Source organism: Ambystoma mexicanum, chromosome 1q (genome assembly GCF_040938575.1).
Source record: "Ambystoma mexicanum isolate Mex_15411 chromosome 1q, UKY_AmexF1_1, whole genome shotgun sequence".
Taxonomy (NCBI): domain Eukaryota; kingdom Metazoa; phylum Chordata; class Amphibia; order Caudata; family Ambystomatidae; genus Ambystoma; species Ambystoma mexicanum.
The window spans coordinates 1,220,172,869-1,220,191,014 of record NC_090922.1 but is presented as its reverse complement, the minus strand read 5'-3'; the positions used below and the strand labels follow the sequence as shown (position 1 = coordinate 1,220,191,014).

General features: G+C 40.3%; 1 protein-coding gene across 2 annotated transcripts in view; it reads left to right on the top strand.

The window, feature by feature from the left end:
* AK4 (adenylate kinase 4) overlaps positions 1 to 18,146 on the top strand; it is a 499,316-nt gene that overhangs the window by 143,245 nt on the left and 337,925 nt on the right. For both annotated transcript variants that reach the window (XM_069641982.1, XM_069641983.1), the window contains exon 3: positions 14,340 to 14,459. In XM_069641982.1, the coding sequence (XP_069498083.1) occupies positions 14,340 to 14,459 (120 nt within the window). The remainder of the gene's footprint in view (positions 1 to 14,339; positions 14,460 to 18,146) is intronic.

Below are 18,146 nucleotides of genomic sequence, written 5' to 3'. Positions count from 1 at the left end.
CGCCCAAAGTAAGTGCAGGACAAAGGCATACCACCCGATAGGAGTGTGTGGGCCCAGAGGGCAGTGCAGTGGGGATGCCGGTGGCGATTGGGCAGGGGGGCAGGGATCCTATTGGACTCTTGAGGGATCAGGCCACCAATTTCAGCGACAGGGGCGGATGGCCTATCACCTTCCACCTCATCAACATACGACCACACAGGAGCAACTCTTACATTTCCAAACTTTCTCTCCTCTGCCAAATTAGCATAAACTAATGTCGCTCGCCTAGATTTTAATGTCCCCAAATCGCACGCTGACAACAACACTTGAACTGGGCTTTTCACACTGACCAGATCCATGGACTTTAAGCAAATTATGCTCTACCCCTCGCACAAAAAAGTTAACACCCTGGACTTAGTCTTTACATCATCATACCCTCCACCCCCATAACTTGCGCAGACCATATCCCACTTGACTGGTCTGACCATGCCACCATCTTGCTGTTATTCATAGCCCACAAAGCTCAAGCTAAATGCCCCCTCACTTATTGCCACTCTGAGCCTTCCCAGTCTACAAGCTAGAAGCAAAAACAAACTACCCCATCACAGGGAATGCCTTGGTGGTCCTAGAATTATTCAAAAACTCTACAAACCGGTGGACATGTATACCCCCTTAAAAACCAGCCGTGTTAAGACTAAGTCATCCGCCCCTTGGTACACCCCTGAGCTCACCTCTAACAAATGCTCAATGAAAGCCCTAGATAAACTGGTGCAAAAAACGTAACCCTGGAGATCTCACCAACCGAAAATCTGTGTCAACCGTAGTATTGTGATTACTGCAGCCAAAGTTACCGAATACTGCACCACCATCACAGCCACCTGTAACAGGAGCAAATACATCTTCAAAGCAGTAAAGCATTGTGCCAAACCCGACACAGGGGTGCCCTCAATTCAGGAAAAATGTGATGGAAGCAGCAACTTTTTTTTTATTGAAAGAATAGACAAAATCTGACATCATCAAATCAACCTCCCACAGCATTAGCCCCCATGCACCCAAGCATGGACCTCTGGACCAAATTCTCTCCTCCAGGCCTCCTAAAAACACGCATTCCCTCGCAAACCTACCTTCTACTCTGGCAATATCAACCCGGCCTACATCATTAAACAATTGATGGGCCTGGTGCTTAATGCACTCACCAGCATCATTCATGCTGCCCTCACCAAAGGGTAATTCTAGGACACTCTAAGGACTTGTCTCATGCAACCTCCTTTGAAAAAACAGACCCTAGACCCAGACAATCTGGCCAGTTACCGGCCCATTACAAACCTCCTGTTTAGCAGCAAAATCTTGGAGAAATTACTTGCCAGAATTAAGCAGCTAATAATAATAATTAACTAATAATAATAATTCCACACCCAAGTGTAGCCTCAATCTAGATGGTGGATGATCTCCTCCAAATCATGGATAAAGGCGACTCATGCCTCCTCGTTAACCTCTTAGCTGCATTCGAATACAATAAAATTCCAAAGAGCTGCTGTAATATAATTTTTATAATCCAATCCTTTTTATTCTAGTGTAGATAGCCACAAAGCGGATATCCCTTCAAAATTATCCCATTGTTAACTTGAATGTAAACCTCAATATGATTCATACATTTGAAGTTTATTATTTTGAATTTAATTACAAAACATAAAATGTGGAAAACATGAAAGGGGTGTGTTCCAAACAAAGCAAAAACACAGTTGTTGTCAGAATACAAATAAGCAAATTTGCAATGTGTTCCAAAGAAGAAAAACAAGATTGTTGTTAAAGAACAAACAAAATACAATAGAAAAGCACAGTGAGTGTGCAAAAAGACTTCCAAATGGTCTATCCAGCTTATTTCTTTTATTCTTAGCAGGTCTGATGCATTCTACAGTCAACCACCTGCCCAGAATCTTGGTCTCATTCTTGACTCCTCTTTCTTTTTCTCCTCATTTCTGAAAGCTAGACCATTTCTTTCTTTCTCTGTCACAAAAATCCTTCCTTAAACTTCTCCTGCTTCCTCTTTTTCTCAGCCTACCTGCTTCTCACCTATTCCCCCTTCATTCCATTTATTATTCTGGTATGTGTCTTCTTTGTTCCTTATCTTCCCTTTATGCTATCTCCCCAGCCCTTGTTTCTCTTCAATGGCTCCCTTTCTTGTCACAGCTGTTGTTGAATTTTCTCTGTCACGTTTTTAAATGTCTGCATGGTTTTGCACCATCATATCTTTCCTCTCTCATCTCTTCCTATGTTCCATCTTATTCTCTCTCTGTTCCCATTCCCATTTTCCATCAATATGCAGACAATACCATTGTACATGAGTGGAAAGCCCACAGAACATCAGTTGTTTCAGTGATTATCTAGCCTTCATCTAGTCTCAGGATGTCGACTGGCTATCTCAAATGTAAGCTATGTGATGAATTTAAGGTATTTGTCCCTTCTCCCCAGGTCAGACCTGCAGGAGATGGTTGTAGTCTGGCGGTCTGGTACGTTGCTACCGGCACCCTTACTTCCAGACCACCAGACTTTGAATGGGGCCCATTGTCTGTGATTTGACTCTTGATGTTAGCAATATTTGTGTTAGGAAACTTCCTGGTCTAGGCGCAGTTGTTAGACCACATGGTCCACCCATCACAGGTCACGCAACCATAAGTTTCCCCAAAGTCGTTGTTCGTTAATGTTCAAGACAACTCTTCAATTCCCTTATCTTTCACATTATTCTCAAGGTACTTTTCTGGTAGTGGGTTACTTGATATATTTTCCCAGAATGTTCATGCAGTCTTTTTAGCACTTCATAGTCTGATCAAGTAACAACTTTCTTTTCATTTAATATTTCGTAAAAGCAGCATTTACTTTTTTTCATTCAAACCATGTCTTTCCTGCCGCTCAATATTCAGTAAGTGTAATGTTGCATTGTATTAATCAGGATAGCACTTTTCATTCAGTTCGGTTTTCAGTAAATATAACTTTAAGTAGTGCAGACTGGAATGTCACTTTGCTTGCAGTTCGGTATTCAATAAATGTAGTTTTCAATTGTGTGGGCTTGAACAGCACCTTTCATTCAGTACTACATTCAGAATGGTTAATATTTCGCTACTTCCATGGACCGTTATTATTTACAAGGTCCCTTTGAGCACTACAGTGTTCTTGGTGTCTTCCAACACTTACCGGGTCTCTGCAGCTTCGTTCGGTGGCTTTTCCCCAAGCAGGAAATTCAATACGCAAGTTCGCCGGGTGCTCCGCTCAGCACACACCGTCCTTCTTGCTTGGCTCTGCCTTTGCTCCCTGACAGCGCTTTCTGTACGCTCCGAGTCCTGGACAGTCACCTCAGCAAGACTCTCGGGATCTTTGTCGGCGTGTCAGCATCTTGGCTTCTTGCTCCTGAGCACGGCAATTCCTCTGCTCTCATTTCCTTCTGCGACTGCACTTCCCATGTGCTTTTGGATTCCACCTTTTTATACTCTCCTCTCCTACTAACAGGCTGCAGGTGAAACAAGCTATAATCAATTGCCTGACCCCACTTGAGCCTATTAGTGTGACATGCCTGATCTTCATTGCTACATGCCTCCAGACCACTCTTCTTTGTCCCAGTACCAGAGTGGTGTTTATAATAGGAAATCTATACTATTCCTAGTTGCTTCACTTTCTTTTCAATACTTAAGGGAAAACTACAGGGGAGGATGGGATATGATTGGCAAGAGCCCATAAAGGCTAAGGGGAAGGAAGGGGAGGGTAGGTCAATATCATGAAAGTGGGTATACCATGTCTCGCCTTCGGGCACCCTCTCTTTAGTCCCCAAGGACTGTTCACTCAGGTGATCCTCCCTCGCTTGATTACCTCTGGGTCGGGGATCAAAAGTGATGACCCTTCCGATGCCACCTGAACAGAATATCCCTGGGGAGTAAATGTGAGAGTACCTTCAGGTATCTCGCACCTCTATGACCTGTATTTGTATTTGTATTAAAACCATCTTTTCTTATATAAACAGTGTATCGTCAATGATAATCAACACCCATATTACCTGCTTGGCCTTTGCTCATAACATTATGTTATTTGGATCTATGTCATAATTCAAATTGTTGAATGCTGCACCAAAAAAAAACTGTTGGCCCCTACTAGTTTGCAGCGAGAGGCATGGCTTTGCGGTAGAAGGTATTTGGTCTTTATAGCCATTGATCAATAGATTGTGGCAAAAGACATTATACCTATTTGATCAAATTCAAATAAGTTTACAGCGTAATCTAAAGGCATTAAATAATTATGTTCAGGAAAATGATTTATACATTTATAAAGGAAATGTGTATATCGAATAGAAAAAATGAAATCTGAGCTGCAATGCACCTGATGGCACAGTTTTTGAGATGGCAGGCGACTATCACTACTTTTTTATATAACCCATGAAATGACAGAGAAGCGAGCTTTAGAGATTCTACACAACCAATTAATTCCTGTTATATTTATTTTGGGGTCCTTTGATGGACAATATAGTGGATGCTCAACCTTGCCCACGTGATTGGCTTATTGTCAAAATATGATCCCTATGGAGTAGAATTAAATTGAAAAAAATTAAAATTCATGCCTACTTATGGTTGGCTGGAAAGGTCGGAAGAGTATATCTGGAAAATAATCTTTAAATCTTCCAAATATCTTTACTACACCTGTGATTGTCTGGGAATTAAACCTGATCGCATTGTGTGTTCAGGCATCAACTAGGAAAGTTTATCAACATAATAACACAACCCCTACTGTGGGTGTTTATCTTGTGAGACCTGTCATACTCCTATGTACACAAATGTCAGTGTAGTTAGTAACAGTATGAACAAATACACTATACTGGCCAGTATATTGTATATGTGGTCCCTCATGAGTCGGGCCCCCAAGTAGCAAAAAAGAGGGTTCTACCCAAACATTTTTTTTCCACAAATGTGAGGCAGTGACAGATTATATATACTATATTTTTTTAGCAATTTGTAAATGCATGGAATATATTTGTGAGGAGACCAACTCTTTGATATTAGCTGTGATGGCATTTTTGGAATTTCTGGAAATTCATTAGAGGCTATAGTCTGAGCATGAACTCCCAGTGACTTTTGTTCTAGGTTAATGTAGATGGCTAAAGGTGAATAGTTTTTAATATTATGTTTTTCGTTTTATGAACTAGATTTAAATATTTTATTTATGGATATTGTATATTGTACAGGATCCAATCTGTTAGTTTAATTAATTTCGATATACACTATGCATTATGGAAGGTTAAATGTAAACTATAAGATACATATTCAAAAAATAGGCAAGTAACTGAAACACACACTTTGTGTTAAAACGGGGAAGTTGATTGGTATACCCTGAAAAACAATACACCAGCTGTCTGAGGTGGGGCATGGTGTAAATAATTTGTCGGGTAATTTGTAATTCTGTTTGTACTGTTGCATGCTTATAAAAGTGTGTCTAATTACAGTTGAGTATTTTGAAAACTCCCTTCATAGACCATCGAAAGAGCTTGGAACACAAAGGTAACCATTTCAAAGGATAGGATGTGTTACTAAAATCTGAAGATAGTTTTTCTACAGGGGCAACCCCCACGATCTGGTGATATTCCCTCCTAAGTGAGGATAAATAATATGTATTTAAACAAAAGGAAGGAACATATAACAAACTACATCAAACAGTATATACCCACAGACAGCAATTTCTTGTAGCAACCACAAAACAAATATGGGCTGCATTATGTGTTCTCAATAATCATCAAAGGCAGTATTACCAAAAAATATCATTTTTAATATATTAATCTCTCTTCAGCACAAAATATACACTCATTTGTTTAAAAAACATATACACATAACATAGTCATATACATCTTAAAATCATGCCACCTCACAGTGTAAAAAATTATATGCCAAAAATGTCATTGGCACAACACAACACAACAATGGCAACTAAATTTTTCTCATTCCCCATTGTGTGAACCAGCCCAACTTATATAAGTTTCTGTCCTTTGTGTTTCAAAATAACCGGACATTCATCAGGGGCAGAAGTAATCCTGTGCTCCAGGTCGATTCTTCCTATATATACACCAGGTTGCTATCTCTACGGGTAAAAAAACAAACACGTATCACTATCTTGGGCATAATCAGTGTAATCAATCACCATAGCCAAACTCTAATCACCAATAGGGTATCTAGTAAACACTACATAGTTTTTTGGCATGGCTAAATAATCAGAATAGATACCTGAAATTCACAGCGACAACAAGCTCCTCAGAAGTGAACTATTTAGATCTCACTATTTACCATCAGGATAACCATCTATGGGTGAAACCGTTTGTCAAGAGCACCGACAAAAATGCATTACTGCACTATAGAAGCCACCATGCGAAACATGTCCGGGATAATTTGCCCTTTGGGCAATTTTTACGTTTGAAACGTAACAGCAGTACCAACCATGATTATGAAGCAGGGGCCAATTTACTTATGGACAAATTGATCGATAGGGGCTATCCCACCAAAGTTGTCAGACAGTCTGCGAAACGAGCTTCTAATAACAACCAGGAAGCTCTGCTGGTAAAGAATAAGAAAAACACTGCTAACCATGAGACTCCATTTTAAACAAATGAGTGTATTACTTGTGCTGAAGAGAGATTAATATATTAAAAATTATATTTTTTTGGTAACACTGCCTTTATTATTGAGAACAGCCCATATTTGTTTCGTGGTTGCTACAAGAAATTGCTGTCTGAGGGTATATACTGTTTGATGTAGTTTGTTATATGTTCCTTCCTTTTGTTTAAATACTAAAATCTGCAGACAGTCAAACTACTTAAAAGCAATAACCTACTGCCTAGGCAAGTATGTTGGTCTATCCAAAGCAGTGACAGTCCCCTGAATCACATACATGCCAGACGGACATTTAACAAAGGCATCTTTTAGTGTTTATCACTAAGATTTCTGCGCCTGTGAGAAGTGTGCTCTCTTTAACACCCCTGCAAAAACAGCACATCTTCAGCAGTCTGCAGTGCATGCGACTTCCTCATGGTCCACTGGCTCCTGGCTTCTATAGAAGGATGTATTGGGCCTTTGGGTGATTGCGTCCATCTGGTCTACTATTTCACGTGTTTATCAGAACTTTTATCTGGTTCATAAATAAGACGCAACAACAAGAATTTGGACTGAAAGGTGTAGAGATATATAAAAAAAATGATATATCCACTAGCTACTTTAGTGACTTGCGCTTCTATGTGTCACTACAGACCACACCTGCACATTACCAGTAGCCACTGCTATCTCGTTGGGATCCTTGATTTATACACGTTCTCATTGATCTGCAAACACTGTTCCTTCCAGTGATCAGACATTGAGGCATTTAGTGAACCATGCACTTTCACTCTATACAAGCAGCAAGTCCTGACATATGGTTGGGGCACTGTTGAAACTAGGAAGAAGGGAAAGAGGTTCCACTCACTTCTTTAGAGCTCAAGACATCTAATAGTTGGAAGACCATCAATGCTACCTTAGACTGTCTCACCTAGTAAACTCAGATTTGTCTGAACTTTATGACAGATTTTCGCATAATATCAAAACATGTTTGATTGCTGTGTGTCGAAAATTGCTGTTTCATTTGGAATTCATCCATTTTAGTATGCCAAATTGTGAAGCAATTGGGAATTTCTTGCTTTATGCTCATTGAATAGGAAGCAAAGCTTCTTTATTTATACTTTTTATATTCTGTTCCTTATCTCTCTCCTGCAGTCTAGTGGAGACACCCTTTGCACAATTTAAGCGCACCGCACTTTATAGATGCAGTATGGTTTGGGTAATGGTGTATGTTGTCCATCTGCTTTTTACTTTGTTTTGCCAAAGCCAGCGTAATGCGTCTATATGAAAATAACTAAAAATGAAATAAATATATAATTCTTTTAATCTCTCTTCACCTTTCATTCTAAATTCGTGTTGTTGTTTCACATAAATTATTATGCCCATGGAAGGAGGGTTTACGGGCACGCCTCCCTTGTGTTTTCATAAACAAGGCAGGCCATTTTAGTGTGCCAGAGAGTGGTTTATCAGTTTACAGAAATGTGGGAACACCACAGTCCATTCCACTACTTGTGTCTCGGGTTGCACATGTGGACAGGGTAAGCTTGTGCGAGTTTCCACTTCACAGCTTCAGTGGGCACAGAGAAACGTCTAGAAAAATTGGGTGAACATGGCCATAATGTAGGCTGCTGTAGCAACTAATTGGCGGAGGCCCCACTGCTGTTCGGGGAATGCCTACTCAGCACTTTGCTCATACACAAAAGCTTAAATGTTGGTCGAAAATCAGTTTGTGAACATGGTACGAGTATGTCACCTCATAAACCAGTCTCTCGCGGTAAAATGGATACAAATGTAGAGGTAAAGAAGTCTGCTCAGAAATAGGAAAAGGCAATTAAAACAAAAGCAATGAAAAGTAGAAATACCTTACATGTAAATAGACCGTCCACGCGGTCAACCATGTTTTCAGGTACTGCAACAAGATCAAATTGCGAAAATATACAAAGAATGTGAAAAAGGCTCTGAATATGCCTGTGATAATAGTGGAGGCTGGGTTGGCTTCTGAGAATCAAATTGGTTCTAGCACCGAGAATACTGTGCTGCCACAGGAGGTCGTTTTTTTGTCATCTGCAATGGACATTCCTGTGTCGGGAAGTGGGCCAGGAGTATTAATTGAGAGCTCAAACCAGTCTAAAGCCCATCCTAGGACACAAAGCACATTGACAGCGCTATGGAGCGTAACATCAATAATTGTGAACAGATAGCTGCAGAAGATAAAAATGATTCTTCAGATAAAATGAAATTAGCAAAAGCATTGCAATTGCACCAGGTTTTTCAGGAGGTCAATCAGCCGCCGTTAAAACAGAACTGCTGTCAGGAGTATCCTACACTCAATTGTGCCACTCAGGGCAATCACAACAAGAGACATTAGGATAGTTGTTCAGGCAGTTTTGGCCGCCGAGTACATCACAAATGTATGTTTTAACTTCGAGTCAACATTGAATTATAAAATGCAATATGAAGTTGACATTTTAATATTGGATAACACATGCAAGGTAGTGACCATACCAATGACAAAATTGCACCCGCTAATGATGATGCGGAGTGGCCAACAGACCGTGAACGCATCGTCAGCACGAGAAGAAGTAATACCCTGCACCCGAGGTAATGCGACATTCAAAATGTTCGATCAAAGTGAAATAACGAAGACTATAACCAAAAATATGATACCCCCTGTTTAGGTGTCTCGAAACTTGGTAGTCGATAAACAAGGGGTAACAGAAAATGGGTAGCCGGCAGTGGGTTCCAGTCGCGTTTAAATATCACTTTATGTCTGGGCATCAGTGATGTCGACTTGATGTACACCTGGAACACTAGGGGCCATACCCATCTGTTTGAGCTGGAGGGTCTGGTATATGTTACAGTTTTGTGTTTGTTGGCCTGCAGGAAACATGGCTTACCAGCAATGTTTTATTTGATGGTCGCAGTACTGTACAGCAAGCAGTGATACAAGGACAAAAAGGGAGACCAAAAGGAGATTTATTAATAACAGCTAAAGCCCCATGGATAGTCTTAAAACTAAAAGAATCTACTCCTAATGTCCTGGCTACTAAGTTGTCGTATCTAAACTCAGTGATCATATTACTAAACATATATGACCCTCCTAACATGGCTTTCACAAAAGAAAATGTAAGTCTAGTTAGTAAAATTCTTCATCTCTATAACCATTAATATCCAGTATGGATTGTTGGAGACTTCAATGCAAAAATGAGTGCCTTCCCAACTAGTGGTCTCCAGGTCAATGGACACAAGTCCTTTCCCACTAATACATTTGCAAACAATAGACAAGGTAAACTGTGGTATAAAGTTTTGGCATCATATGGCCTCACAAAGCTAAATGGTAGCACACATAGTGATGCAAAGATTGCATTCACAAGAGTTGGTGGGAGTTCGGCTGCCATTCTTGATTGTGTTTGTAAATGGTAATGGGTTTGGCTATATACAAGATAGGGGGCTAGTGTATAAAGAGGAGAGCGACCATATGCTGTTCTGTACCCTCATGGCTCTACCTATGACAAATGGTAAATCTACCGATCATTACCAAAATGGGCAACTATACGTAAATGAAGGTCAACATTGAATCCATTGGCACTCACCGAACCTTCAATCTGCAAAACCTTGTGGTTAAGGAACTACTACCAAAATGTATAGCAGAAGGGACGTTTGCTGTAAACAACCCTAGTAAAATGTTAGTATCACGATTCTCTGACATGATGGAGGCCATTTGCAAACCAGTGCAAGAGACGCGGATACATAAATCTGCTCTTCAAAGATCAAATACAGGCAACTCCAACAGACAAGTTAAGGATAAGGTGATTAGTCTTGCAAAAAACAATTGCGTCGAGACATCTCTGTGGTGGTTTCTTATACTGAGGCAGGGTTTACTGCTAACCTTGTCTCTGCCAGCGTAAAAGCCATCAAGCATGGATACCGTCGCTGGTTAAGAGCGCACCAGCGCAGTCGCAAGATCGAAAGATGCCAACAGATTGTGCACCTTGCGCAATCAAATAATTCGTCCAGGATATGGAATGTAATTCGAAGTACCAAAAAAATGATTTGTCAATAAATTGTATCTCAGAAGAGACTTGGAGTTCCCACATTAAATCCTCTCTGGGACAAACTGAAAATCTCAATGAGGTATTTCCATTACCATCAGAGCAGTGGATTTGTAAAGAATCCATATTGGACATCAGTCATTATAGAACACCTTAACAACTCCCGCATGGCAGGGCCTGATTGAGCATGCAGCAAATTATTAAAATTAGAGCCAGAATGATGGGCCTCTGCTCTTCATTTACTGTTCATTGACATTGGTAAGTTAGGTATAATCCCAAAGACGTGGAATGTGAGTCATATCCTAACAGTTTATAAAAAAGGGTGCATGGGATGACCCAACGAATTTTAGAATGTTGGCCATGCTAGACATACCTTCAAAGATATTTGCTAGGGTGTTACTCATAGAATTGAATGACTGGATACATAAAAATATCATTTTCCCAGCCAACCAGATCGGGTTTAGGCAAAGATCTAGCACAACCCACAATGTAATTGTATTGTCATCAGCTGTTGAGTATGAATGGAAAAGAAGAGAGGTGAATGTTTACTGCGCATTTATCGATTTTTCTGCAGCATTCGACTCGGTACTTAGTATTTGTTTATAGCATAAATTAAGCTCTTGGAACATTCTAATGGGGCTCCTAAAAATGCTCATGCTGTTATATTCTGACACCTCGGTGTGCTTACGTTTGGATGCTAAGGAGAAATTGTCTGCTTTGTTACCAACAAGTTGTGGAGTTAAGCGGGGTTGCATTGTGGCAGCAACCCTGTTTAACCTATATCTAGCAGATATGCAGGAGGCATTTAAGAATCTGATTGCATGTCCAGTCAAGTTAGGCACGTTGTCTGTGGGGTGGTTAGCATACGCAGACGACTTGTTGCTTGATTCAACTCCAACAGGCCTACAGAGGATGCTGGATGCAATGGCTGTTTACTCAAGTATAGATGGGCTAAAAATAAATATTGACAAGAGTAAAGTCTTGGTTTTCCAGGTAAAAAAAACTACCTAAAAAATATGCATGGTTCATAATAATGTGAACCTTGAACAGGTTCATAATAACAATTATTTAGGGGTCTTGGTTGATCAGTTCAGCTGGGAAAGGCAATGGACATCGATAAAAGCAAAATGTCTAACGTCAGCCAATGCTATCAGCGCATTCATAGGCAGAAATGTTGGTTACTCTGCCTATGCTGTCCTTATGTTGTATACTGGTAAAATAAGAGCCATGCTGCTGTATGCAATTGAAATATGGGGCAATAAATATCTAGATCGCCTGAAAAAGTTTGAGACTATCGTACTACGAAACCTCATGCGTTAACCTAGCAACATATCAGTTGAATATTTATACCTAGAATTCGCAATGAAATGCATTGAATCAGAATACACAAGTCGATTAGTAATGTGCTATGAAAACTTGATCAGGTTAGACAATGATAGTAATGTTGTAACACATGTGCAGGCTTTTATAAGAACTGATAGGTAGGTGTTCATTGATGGGCACGTTAAGAATGATCAAAATCATGTTTGAAAAATGGGCCGTTGGTTTTGTTCCTACTATAGGGCCCAGTCTTCATATTCAGTTTAAGGGTATGCTAAACAAGAAATTAGCAGCATACAGCTATGAGTGCCATATTGTTGAACTGGCTACGAAAGCTCATAGTGGGCCCTACTGCTAATACAGAATGAATCGGGAATACCTGCCAAATTACATTATGGCCTATTTTAGCCCTGTGACATTTAGATCATATTTCTAGATGAAATTTAATAATTGTGATTCTCTTGAGATCAAGGGGGCATGAGATTGTGTTGCTTATGTGGCTGCAAGTTTTTTGAGTCATTATATCATTTGCTGATGTGTTGTGATAGTCTCTCAGAGCTGTGAGCCACATTTTTTAAATCGTATGGTAACATGCTAGATTTCAACAACATTACCAGTATATGGCTGAATTTCATGGAAGATGATGATGGTAATCTCATCTAGTTTATGGTGTCCTTTTATCTGCAAATTATTAATATTTTAAATTGTTTAGCATAATTTTAGCAATCTGGTGTTATTTTATCGTGACAAATGGAAAATGTGTGTTGAAATAATGTTCAATACAATTCTGTATTTTTTTATTGTTTATGTGGATATTGTGTATGTATATGTAATTGTCTGTATATACAAAGCCATAAGGCTATAAGCATATTAAATAAACTAAACTAAACTTATGGGGGCATAGTGGTCACTAGACCAGGATGCAGGGCCATAGCCAGTGTCTACTGTGTGTTGATTTGTGAGGCAGCCAACATGGCTTAATCCCATGCCCTAGGGAGTGTGGCCACTTGCCATGACCGCAAATCATGGACAGTGGCCCACGGCCACACAATCTGGGTATAGTCGCCATGGTCAGGCCACAGCCAGGACCATTCTCTCATCTGGGTTGCATCATGGGGCTTGCGGCATGGCAGAATCCATTGCCCCAGGGTTTGTGGCTGCAGGCCATGGCCACAAGCCAAGGACAGTGCCCTCTACCCCCTCCATTCCCATTATGGAATAGTCTGTTGTGGGTGGCTTTGCAGGGCCCGGGTCATGACCTAACGCCTCAGGTCCTTCAGCCGTAACTTGCATGCGTTGCTCAAAATAACACATGTCAATGTGTTCTGCAAAATATTGTTAAATTAACTTTAAAGTTGTTTCATGTATTTTAAAGGGAGATTTTTTTAAACGTAAATACAGTGCTGGAAACATAATGAAACCTCTTTGGTTAAGAACATTGTTAAAATTCACTGATAAAATAAACGTTGTTAGATTAGATTGGTGGCACGATGGACTATATGGACAATGGCCCACTGTCCCATTAGGGGGGACAGTGGGTCAGTGGACACGGACCAGGCTGCAGGCTAGGTCCACTGGATATTGAGGGTGGTTTGGTGATGCCGGGGTCATGGTGGAGGCTCATTCCCCAGGCAAGTCAGCCATAACTTGCACACCCAGTATGTGCTGCTCGAAGTGACGCACATCAGTGTGTTCTGCAAAAAGAAAATTCTTAAAGGAGGATTGTAGTTCTTTCATATATGTTAAGAGGAATTATTAATAACTTGCATAAAGTGCTGGAATATCATAAAGCCGCTTCATTTTTTATAAAAGACGCTGAAATTCAGTGAAAAAACGTTAAGGGACTTTATGGTTAAGTTGCCCCAATACATTTAGAAATTCTCATGTTTCCAGGCTGCAGGTATAGGGGTTTGCTTGGGTACAAATAGCTACTCTGTTTTTGATGTCCGATGAATGCCAGGTCTTAAACGGATACCTGGAGATCATGCTTGTGCACATTGTGGCTGGTCTATTATTAAAGTCGTCCTCCGATCATTTTACCATTAGCAAACATTAGGCATCAAGTGTAAATTGCTAAATGCATATACACACACATTAAATATTAATGAGTACATCCAGAAATATCATATGCACATTAGGTTGTAAGGGCAACTAAAACAAAATAAAGGCAAATGAAATGAATAACTTTTATTGGTGTCATTGTGTCGCAAGAACCAGTGTTTCAGTAAAAAAGGTAATTTGTGGGATATTCAATTACAATTGTATTGCCAAATCACTTAAGGGTGGCGCTGAACAAGAGTTGATCAATGTTTGGCATAGATTATGGTATGTATTATGCTTTTATGTTGAATGCGTTCTCCTTTTTGTCTTGTAGAGGCTGGCATATTGGCAACACAGTACATTAAAGCTGGTCAATTGGTACCAGATCACTTGATCACAAGTGTGATGCTGTCAGAGCTGGAAAAAATACCAAGTCAGCCTTGGTTACTAGATGGTAAGTCAATAAAAAGAGGTTGTTAGGCACTGACAATTATGCCAGTTTTCTCTCTGTATTGAGACCTTTGCTTTTATTACATCGTACATCCAAGTAACTTGTAAAGGCTTTCTTTACTCTGTCATTAAAGAGCCCATCACCTGGACTATGCTTAGAAATTAATAGCTGTCTGTATACCTGTCTTGCATTGTATTTCTTTCCAGGTGCTGTTTCCCTCTGACAATCATTTAATGGCTATTCAATCGCTTCAGATAACACAACTCTACATAATTTAATTTGTTTCCTACAGCTCAGATTGGTCTGCTTTGTGTCACCGATCAAGTGCTTAACGTGTGTACTAGCTTATTTTTCTCTAATGGCTCTTACCTCTTCTACCTGGAAACAGCAGCCTTAACACCCAAATCTACTTCCCTGCTTCTATACCATTGGCACTACAGTACAGTTCTGTAGCCGACCTGTGAACATGAACAGAATGTCACTCTTAATCCTTCCTATCGGACTAGGATTTTCTGATTTGTGGTGTGGATCCCATTTTAGTATGTGCAACGGTGGTGGGGAGGTGAAATGCAGACCTCCTCCGGCCCAAAAGGATCCAGAACTGTTTGATACCTCCAGCTTGTTACATTTTAGAGCAGAGACTTGCTGAGGGGTGGAGGGGAGGAGGTGGGAGGACAGCACTTCTCACACTGGATATTTGGAGTACACCTTTGCTTTAGTCCTAAACCAATTCATATCTTACTATCCTGCTGGGGATTGTTTTTTTATGTCATACACCTATCACATCCATCATAGGAGTCTTAACTTGCAAGCACACTGTGTCAGGCAATCATTCATACACCTACTAGTCTCAGAGTAATGCAGCAGAGGTTCCATCACTGAACTATCTCTGGCAGCTTCCCTCGCCTAGGAATCCGAGCTGGGATGAACCATCTGACCAGCCTGTCTATCCTGCTGCCTGAAACTTTTCTCTGAATGGATTGTCTCCATGCCCTTCTGGAACCCGAGACGGTTAATCCAACCAATGGCTCACAGAAGGACTTCAGCATCCAGCACTGCCAAGCTAGAGGACAAGACGGGTATGCGTTGTAACGCTTGGACAATCGGCAAGTAGCGATAATGGCTTCTCACACTAACCAAATGTTTGCTAAATCGGGGAGAGTATATCAGTCCGAACACAACTTTCCCATAGGGAGTAGGACCAATCACTTTGGGAATAACCTCAGGCGTTCATGCCGATTACAGCTCTGTCTTCCTGCAGGAAGAGTTTGCGCTTCCATCCAGGGTCTACCTACTCATGAGTGAACCTGCTGCAGGGGCCAAGTTCTCACACAAGATGGTTATCACACACCTGCAACAACATTGCCTCCTGTAGTATAGTAAATTCATAAAAAACATTTTCTTTTTAGCACACCCTAAAAGATATTAACCTGCACAAAGCTGAACCCTCAGTGATGGCCCATTCATCCCAAGCTCCCCTATGGCCACTAATATTCCGAATGACTGCACTGATAGCTAGGGTTTTACCAAGCTGTGCAATCAACAGTGGCAGACTTCCAGGTGCAATGATGTCTCGCCTCTGCCCCCTTAAAATTGTACACATGTTTTGGTCTCCACCCTAGCACGTCCTGTGGAAGATGTTGGCCCTAGAACACCAAGTTCACCTTGGTACATACTTTTTAAAAGCCAGAGTGTCATTCATTGGCTACTTATTCATGCATTGTGAAAATGCTTTAAAAATATTTCTTCATGTAGACACTCTTAAAGGCATCATCTATCAAATACAATTTAGGAGCAATTTTTACTCTCTCAATACAGAGTCAGCAGAGGAGGTCTCTCTGTTACCACTGTTATTTCCCTTTTATTATGCTATTGAAAGCTTCAAATGGGTTATTTTGTTTGCCTATTCTGTTGCATATGTAAAAATGAAAAGAAAAACCTATTCATCTAGTTCCAGCTTATTTCCTTTTTTTAAATGTTTTTTATTTAGCATACAGTGTAAATGAATACAAACTTTTGCTTTTAAAAATTAATTTCCCTCCAACTCCATATCCAAACCTTTCCAAAATACAGTCCGACTGATAATTTTGTCCGGTTTGAATTTATTAAGATTGTTATAGGTTTGGCAATGCTGAGGGATTCCCTAAAATCATAAAGACAATCCTTCATCCCTTTTTGTTTCTCTTCTCAGTTTATTTTTTTGTCCTTTGTCTTGGTTTACATCTGAAGTGTTTAGCTCTCGTTTGACAATCTTTTTGACATTACTTCCAAGAATATTCCCAATGATCTTGTTTTTTGGTTTGGATCGTCATATACAGCGGCTCACTATAGATCCGAGTCTAACTCGACGCGTGTTGCAATTTTACTCTGTCTGTTCGAAGTCCTGGACAAAACGGGATCAAATGTCGCAGTGATTCTCTGTGATTATTGCACAGGCGGCAGATGACATCTTCAACTAGTCCATACTTCTTTACAATCATTTTTGTTCTAAGGATTTTGAGCCTGAAGCGTAGAATCAGACCTCTGTTTTCGGTTCACACTTTTTTTCAGATATCATAATGTGATTTTTGGCTGAATAGTCATGTTTGTTAAGGTATGAGCTTTAGATGCGGCACGTGCACTTTCCGTTTGTGCCCACTCCACAGACATGAGTAGAGTTTTTACCCCTGTCGGGTTTCTGCGAAGAGTTTCTACTGATGCATTTAGGTTTTGTAGAATGTCACAGCAGCTTTTTTTCCAAGCTGTTAGAGGCCAGTGTGAGAATCTTTCATTTTCGGTTTTTAGAATCTGATATTGTTGCGGGCACTCGGAGGACTCGATTTTTCTATATGTAGATAGCGCTTTCCAAACTACATTTACATGCAGTGAGTGTAGGCCCAGCTCGTGACGAATCACATTTATCGGCACGCTGTTTGGTAAAATGAGCACTCGCCTCCAAAACCTGGCTTCAAGTTTATCCCATGTTTCCCAGGGTATTCTTAAGGCTGTATCTCCTGCAAATGTGATTGCTGGTGATACCCTGTTGTAAAATCAAGAATGGGTTGTAAAGAGAACTTGCAAAATCTTTTTTTTAATATTAACGCTTGGATTATTAGCTGGTCCATTTTCCCCTGGAGATGCTCTATCCATGGCTTGTTGCCCCAGTTTGTGCTGATTATTGCACCCAAGTATTTTGTATTTTTTTTTACTGCAATGGTTTTTTTGTTATCTTTACACCATTTGAAAGGTTTTTTTTACTTTTGTTTGCATTTTTTTCATTATTATGATTTCCGATTTATCTGTGTTGATTTGTCTGTTTTCTTTGATGTATTTCTCAAGGGCGTCTAGCTTTCTTTGTGGGCCAAGGGCAGTCAAATCCAGTAGAATAAGGTCATCTGCATAAAGTAGGTGACTTATAGTGTTTTCGCCAAGCCGCGGCAGACAGGCTCTCGGGGAGGGGGGGGATTCAGCCAAGCTATTATGTTCCAGATGTAGAAGTTATACAGCATAGACACTAAAGGGTATCCTTGTATTAGCCCAATTTCTGTTTTTATTTCTTGGCTTAGGTTGCTCTTCTGGTTTAATTGTCCTTGTATGTATGGACTGCTTTTATGGCAGCCACTAGATCTTCAGGGCAACCATTTCGCTCCATTTTGTCCCACAAGATTCAACGGTCCACTTTGTCAAAAGTAGCGGCCATGTCTATGCAAG